This window comes from Antennarius striatus, chromosome 21, assembly GCF_040054535.1.
Source record: "Antennarius striatus isolate MH-2024 chromosome 21, ASM4005453v1, whole genome shotgun sequence".
Taxonomy (NCBI): Eukaryota; Metazoa; Chordata; class Actinopteri; order Lophiiformes; family Antennariidae; genus Antennarius; species Antennarius striatus.
In genome coordinates this window covers 17982501-17990274 of record NC_090796.1, presented here as the reverse complement: position 1 = coordinate 17990274, position 7774 = coordinate 17982501, and the positions used below count along the sequence as shown (strand labels likewise).

Sequence of the window (7774 nt, the reverse complement as noted above, 5' to 3'; positions counted from 1 at the left end):
TGGTGAAGGGGGGGTCCGCCCCTCCCCCCTCTTCACCCCCCTGCAGGTCGGGGATTTGTCCCAAAAGAATGGCGCCTCATTTGGAAACCAGATTGCCATCCCCCCCATCCCCCCCCAGTGTTTCTGGTGAGTCTCCATCAGACGCCCCCGTCGGTCCGTTTAAATCTACACTTTATTATTAGGATTGTTGTTGAACATCAGTTTAGGTATTTATTATTATTATTATTGTTGTTGTTTAATGATAATATTTATTGTTGATATGTTGTTATTATATTGTTATTGTTGTTTAATGATAATATTTATTGTTGATATGTTGTTATTATATTGTTATTGTTGTTTTAATGATAATATTTATTGTTGATATGTTGTTATTATATTGTTATTGTTGTTTTAATGATAATATTTATTGTTGATATGTTGTTATTATATTGTTATTGTTGTTTTAATGATAATATTTATTGTTGATATGTTGTTATTATATTGTTATTGTTGTTTTAATGATCAAACTACAATAAAATATCAAAAATGATTATTCTGTAATTAGAATTATTTTTATTAGTTATTTATTGATCTCTGAAATATTTTATTCTTTTGTCAAAGTGAAACGTGGAAACGGTGGAGGAGGATTTTACTCACAGATCAGCTCCTCCTCTCCTCTCTCTCTCCTCTCTCTCCTCTCTCTCCTCCTCTCTCTCCTCCTCTCTCTCCTCCTCTTTCTCCTCTTTCTCCTCCTCTCTCTCCTCTTTTTCCTCTTTCTCCTCCTCTCTCTCCTCTCTCCTCCTCTCTCTCCTCCTCTTTCTCCTCCGTCTCTCCGTTCTTTTCTTTTCTTCACGTTTAAACTCTTTTCTCCTGATCGTTTCGTTGGACTTTTCTTCTTCCTCTCAGAAATAATTCCTTTTTCTTTTTCCTCTCAGGTTAAACTGCCCCCCCCCCCCCGCCTCCCCCCCGAGCCTCGGAGGCTGTTGCCGTGACAATGGAGCGCCGTTACTTTGAAAAGCCGTGTGGCTTCCTGTGGGTCGCCGGGCCGAGCCGGACCCGTGAGGCGTTCAGGGCGGTGGGACGTTTGATGGTCGGCACCTTCAGTCTGCAGCGAGGATGAGGAGGGTGAGGATGAAGAGAGAGAGGACGAGGATGATGATGATGATGTCAGTGTCAACAGTTGATCGTTTCCACGGTAACCTGCATGATGATCAAACACATGAACGGTGGAGGAGAGAGCAGAATGCAGGGGGTGTCGCCCATTTCTAGGACAAGCTCCGCCTCCAAGCACCTGATTCAGGTGTGCTGGCATCACATGACGTGGGTCACATGACACATGACCCTGATCCTGACCTCACCATCATCTTCATCATCCTGCTGAGGAGTCGTCTGGTCTCCAGCTGATGATCCACGGGACAGAGGCAGGGTACACCCCGGGTGAGACGCCAGCTCATCACCAGAGAGACACACACACACACACACACACACACACACACACACACACACACATACACAGAGACACACACACACACACACATACACACACAGAGACACAAACACACACACACACACACACACACACACACACACACACACACACACACACACACACACAGAGACACACACACACACAGACACACACAGAGACACACACACACACACACACACACACACACACACACACACACACACACACACACACACACACAGAGACACACACACACACAGACACACACAGAGACACACACACACACACACACACGCACACACACACACACAGACACACACAGACACACACGCACACACATACACACACAGACACACACACACACACACACACACACACACACACACACACACACACACACAGACACACACACACACACACACACACACACACACACACACACACACACACACACACACACACAGAGACACACACACACACAGACACACACAGAGACACACACACACACACACACACACGCACACACACACACACACAGACACACACGCACACACAGACACACACACACACACACACACACACACACACACACACACACATACACACACAGACACACACACACACACACACACACACACACACACACACACACACACACAGAACCCTTGTGTCATTAACTCTCTCTGGTTGGTCGGTTCGAGGCCCCGCCCCCTCCACTCCTCCCTCTCCCCCGTTTTATCTCTCTTTCTTTCTCTTTCTCCTCACACACACTCCTGTCCTTATAAGGGCAGGCCCCTCCCCCAGCAGTGATGTCAGCGACAGGAGGAAGACCCGTGGGGTTTTTGGGTTCTGGCTCCAGTCCTGGGGGGCCGCAGGGCTGAGAGTTTCTCCTCCGCTCCTCATCCCTCCATCACGGCCTCGTCTCGTCTCTCTTTGGGGAAAAGAAAAAAGACTTCTCTCCGTTCGCCGCCGGACGCCACTTCCTGCTCGCTTCCTGGTTCTCTGGAGGATTTCAGCTCTTTTTTCTTTCCCTGCTCCTTTTTTCCTCTTGAATTTTGGAGACGGAGATTTAAAACAATCCTTTAAATAAATGTAAAAACACAAAGTTCACTTCAACCAAACTCCCCTTTCTTCTTCTTTTTCTTCCTCTTCCTTTTCTCTGCTACTTCCTCCTGGTTTCCTCCTGGTTTCCTCCTGGTTTCCTTTTGGACTTTGTTCTGGACGTGATGTCGACTCCGTCTGACTCCGTCCTGTAGAACCGGACTTTTCCTCTTCTTCTTTTTTCCTCTGCGGTTTTGTTCCCCTGGTGGTCCAGCGGCGGCGGCGGTGAACGCGGCGGCGGTGAACGCGGCGGCGGCGGCGTTGAACGCGGCGGCAGCAGAGGCATCGGGGCCCCGAACATGTTCGGGATCCAGGACAACCTTCCCCGGGGGGCCACGGCCAGCATGAAGGAGGAGCCGCTGGCCGTCCGCTCCTGGATGCACTCGGCCGGCGTGGTGGACGCCAACACGGCGGCTCAGAGGTAAAGTCTCAGCCGGCCCCACAGGCATTATGGGAGCTGGAGTCCCAGCGGACGCCGGTCCGATCGGGAGGAGACGCGGCGGGCTGATCGCTTCAGGGTGAGGAGGAGGAACCGTCTCCTGAAGGTCACGACCCAAACGGTTCAGAACCGGATCAGAACCGGTTCCTCCTTCACGCCTCAAACGTTAGAATCCAGAGAACCACAGATTTAAAGGTTGTTAAATATTTAACATTTTGACATTTAAACATTCAAACTAATATTTTAACATTTAAAGATTTTATCTTTTAAATATTTGGAGGATCAGACGGAGGTTCTGTCAGTGATTTAATTTTAAACGTTCTCCTGGGGGGTCGGAGGTCGTTGGTGTTGATTTACTGTCGGCAGGAATCTGTAGATCAAATCAATCAAATGTCACCAAAGAAATTCTCTCTGCTGACGGAACGTTTTCACCACAGGAAGCGCCCGGCGGGTCGGCGCGCGCCACCGGGTTTCACGAGTTTTAGCATGTTTCTTCACGTGTTTTTTCACGTTTTTTTTCATGTGTTTTTAACATAATTTTTCACGTGTTTTAATGTGTTTTTTAGTGTGTTTTTAATGTGTTTTAGTACACTTTTAACAAGTTTCTTACGCTATTGTGTTTTTTAATGTGCTTTTTAACATTTTTTTGTGTGTGTTTTTTCATGTGTTTTAATGTTTTTAACGTGTCTTAACATTTCTTATGTGTTTTTTAAATGTTTTTCAACATGGTTTTATCATGTTTTTTAACCTGTTTTCAGTGTGTTTTTTTGCGTTCTGTAACATTTTTCACATGTTTTTAATGTGTTTTTTAGCATGTTTTTTTTTTAGCATTGTTTTTAATGTGTTTTTTTAACATATTTTTAACCTGTTTTTAAGCCTGTATTTAACATGTTCATGTCATGTTTTTTAACTTGTTATTTAATGTGTTTTTAACATGTTTTTAACGTATTTTTTAGCATGTATTTAACATGTTTTTTGACATGTTTTTTAGCATATTTTTTAACATGTTTTTACTGTGTATTTAACATGTTTTTATCATGTTTTTTTTACGTGTTATTTAATGTGTTTTTTAACATGTTTTTTAACGTATTTTTTAGCATGTATTTAACGTGTTTTTTAACATGTTTTTTAGCATATTTTTTAACATGTTTTTTACTGTGTATTTAACGTGTTTTTTATCATGTTTTTTAACGTGTTTTTAAACATGTTTTGACTCTGTATTTAACATGTTTTTTTATCATGTTTTTTAACTTGTTTTTTAATGTGTTTTTTTAACGTATTTTTTAGCATGTATTTAACGTGTTTTTTAACATGTTTTTTAGCATATTTTTAACATGTTTTTTACTGTGTATTTAACATGTTTTTATCATGTTTTTTAACGTGTTATTTAACATGTTTTTACTCTGTATTTAACATGTTTTTTTATCATGTTTTTTAACTTGTTTTTTAACATGTTTTTTAGCGTGTATTTTATGTTTTTTTATCATGTTTTTTTAACGTATTATTCAATGTGTTAATATGATGACGTCTCGTTTTTCTGTCAAACGTGTGACTGAATCTTTTTTCTTGTCACACCTGAGGTGATGAAGACTCCCCCTCACTTTGATCTTCCTCCTCTTTTTTTTCAGTTCACTTCTTTTTCACTATTTGTACGTTTAGAATCGTTTGATCAGACGTTAATCAAAGCGCTGCCGTTTCCTGTCGAACCCACGACCTTCTGTTTGGGATCCAGTCGGGCGGCGGGTCGGTATCAAACCCACAACCTCCCGTCTGACAGACGCTCTGAGGAAGAGGAGGAGGAAGGTTTTATTTCCTTCACAAAACCTTTGAATTTTTTTAAACATTAAAACTCAGAGGTTTTGTTTTCTGATTGATGGATCCGATTGATTCTCCAATCAATCGTTTTTTGCTGACTTGATGAATCAGATGTGAAAAAGGCTCTGAGGGAGTAGAACCGACAACCGGCCTGTTGGCTGATCAGACGTGGATCAAGGCATCAGGTTAGTTCTGATCAATGACTGATCAGTTGGAGCTCCAGACATTAAAGTAAAAGTTCGATCAGGAAGCCGATCGATTCTTGTGGAGCCACGAGCCAATCAGCTTCCAGCGGGTTGGAGCCGCGTGAATATTTATGTGACGCGTGTCGGCGGCGCGGGCTGAACACGCCTCCCACACTCCTGGGGCGCCACGCCGCACCCCTGAGCCGCGCCCCTGAGCCGCGCCCCTGAGCCGCGCCCCTGAGCCGCGCCCCTGAGCCGCGCCCCTGAGCCGCGCCCCTGAGCCGCGCCCCTGAGCCGCGCCCCCGAGCCGCGCCCCCGAGCCTCCTCCTTCCTGCTGGTGGAAGGAAACAGTTAATTATTATTGGATGTCTCTTATTTAATGTGTCAGAAACCAGCGCTGATCTCAGGAGCGCTTGATTTGAACGACAGTTAAAAATTATATAAATCAAGTTATTGATGCCGGAAAGCCGGGGGGAGTGGGGGCGGTCTCCAAATATTAATAAAGGCTGTCGTCACGGAAACGGAAACCTCCAGAATATCAGAAAGCAGAAAAACGTTTCCAGAAGTTTTGAAGAGCATGCGACCGATTCCACATTCCAAAAATTCATTTGTGTAAACGTTAAAATGTTTGATCACCTACAAATAAATTGATCCATTGATCGATCGGAATGGAGACTTTTAGTCTGGATTCAAACGATCGTCACCGGTTTCAAACCCGCTCCTCTTCCTCCTCTTCCTCCTCCTCGACGATCCCTGAAGCTGGACATAGACGAACTCGATGGGGTTTCAGGTTTGTTGCTTTGGTAGCAACATGCTAACGGTCACTAAAGGAGGAACCTGAACTTGAACCTAAACCTAAACCCAAACCCGAACCCGAACCTGAACCTGAACCTAAACCTGAACCTAAAACTGAATCTGAACCTAAACCTGAACCTAAACCTAAACCTGAACCCGAACCTGGAGCTGAACCTAAACCTGAACCTAAAACTGAACCTAAACCTAAACCTGAACCTGAACCTGAACCTAAAACTGAATCTGAACCTAAACCTGAACCTGAACCTAAACCCAAACCTGAACCTAAACCCGAACCTGAACCTAAACCTGAACCTGAACCTAAACCTGAGCCTGAATGTAAACCTGAACCTAAACTTAAACCTTAACCTTGACCTAAACCTGAACCTTGAACCTTGACCTTGACCTTGGAGCGTTGCAGACGCTGAACGTTGTGTGTCTGTTTTGCCTGTCGGTGTGTCCCAGCGGGGTGGGGTTAGCCCGGGCCCACTTTGAGAAGCAGCCCCCATCCAACCTGAGGAAGTCCAACTTCTTCCACTTCGTGCTGGCGCTGTACGACCGGCAGGGCCAGCCGGTGGAGATCGAGCGCACCACCTACGTGGACTTCGTGGAGAAAGAGAAGGTGAGGGGGGACGAGCTGGGGTTCAAAACAAACACAACTACAGTAGATGTGACACTCATCCTGACTTAGCTCCGCCCCGGCAGGTAAACGCATGTAACTGGGGGAGAGAAGATCAGTCTTTAGATCTGAACTCCTCAGCTGGGCGGAGCTAAACGTGCCTACAGAAGGGCCCCGGTGTGTAAAACGAACGCACCCGTCAGGTTTGTGAATGAATGTCTGTTTCCAGGAGCCGACAGGAGAGAAAACCAACAACGGGATTCATTACCGGCTGCAGCTGCTCTACAGCAACGGTGGGTGCGCTTGATTTACCCACCAGGAGAGGGAGATCGTCCATCAGCCTCTAAACTGTGTGTGTGTGTGTGTGTGTGTGTGTGTGTGTGTGTGTGTGTGTGTGTGTGTGTGTGTGTGTGTGTGTGCAGGCGTGAGAACGGAGCAGGATCTCTACGTCCGGCTGATCGACTCCATGACCAAACAGGTGATACACATATATATATTTATTGATTATCAGGTGTGGGTGTTTACCTCAGGTGTCAACTGAAAACAAAGATTTCAAAATAAGAGCGTGATCATAAACACAACAACCAGTTAATAATGGAGACCCAAACTCTGATTGTGAACAAATATGATTCCAGTTTAAGTGTCAAAGAAAGACATAAAGCATGAGCAGGGAGTGTAGGCAGCGCCCCCAGCAGGGCGGAGTGTAGGCAGTTAGGACTGTAGGTCAGGACTGTAGATCAAGACCGTAGATCAGGACCGTAGATCAGGACCGAATCAGACAAGGCCTCAAACAGCACCACCTTTCACCACACCTGTGTTCCAGGCGATCATCTACGAAGGGCAGGACAAGAACCCAGAGATGTGCCGCGTTCTGCTGACTCATGAGATCATGTGCAGGTAGGAACACCTGCTGCATGTGTGCAGAACGATTTCACCAGGGTAGGAGGGCTGATGGGGTCCACTTGATGAGAAGGTCTTGGACTGAAGGTGGATGACATCAGCTTTGCGTCTCTTCTTCTGATTGGACCGACACCTATAGAACCTTTGGATGTCACCTATAGAACACGCCACTTATAGACGCCACCTATAGAACACTACACCTACAGATGTCACTTATAGAACACACCCCCTATAGACGTCACCTATAGAACACTACAACTACAGACGTCACTTATAGAACACACCACCTATAAACATCATATATAAAACACACCACCTATAGACGTCACCTATAAAACACACCACCTATAAACATCATATATAAAACACACCACCTATAGACGTCACCTATAAAACACACCACCTATAGACATCACTTAAAGAACACACAACCTATAGACGTCATATATAAAACACACCACCTATAGACATCACAT

At 45.1% G+C, this 7774-nt stretch overlaps 1 protein-coding gene across 6 annotated transcripts in view; it reads left to right on the top strand.

Annotated features, from left to right (window-relative positions):
• The first annotated feature begins 942 nt into the window (after window positions 1-942).
• Window positions 943-7774, top strand: part of LOC137588671 (transcription factor COE3-like) — a 42254-nt gene continuing 35422 nt past the window's right edge. For 2 of the 6 annotated variants that reach the window (XM_068305876.1, XM_068305874.1), the window contains exons 1-6: window positions 945-1416; window positions 2234-2969; window positions 6245-6401; window positions 6628-6691; window positions 6821-6876; window positions 7222-7295. In XM_068305876.1, the coding sequence (XP_068161977.1) occupies window positions 2848-2969; window positions 6245-6401; window positions 6628-6691; window positions 6821-6876; window positions 7222-7295 (473 nt within the window). In that variant the 5' untranslated portion in view covers window positions 945-1416; window positions 2234-2847. Of the gene's footprint in view, window positions 1417-2136; window positions 2970-6244; window positions 6402-6627; window positions 6692-6820; window positions 6877-7221; window positions 7296-7774 lie in introns of those variants that run through there. The other 4 variants (XM_068305872.1, XM_068305870.1, XM_068305873.1 and 1 more) reach the window with 4 other exon arrangements.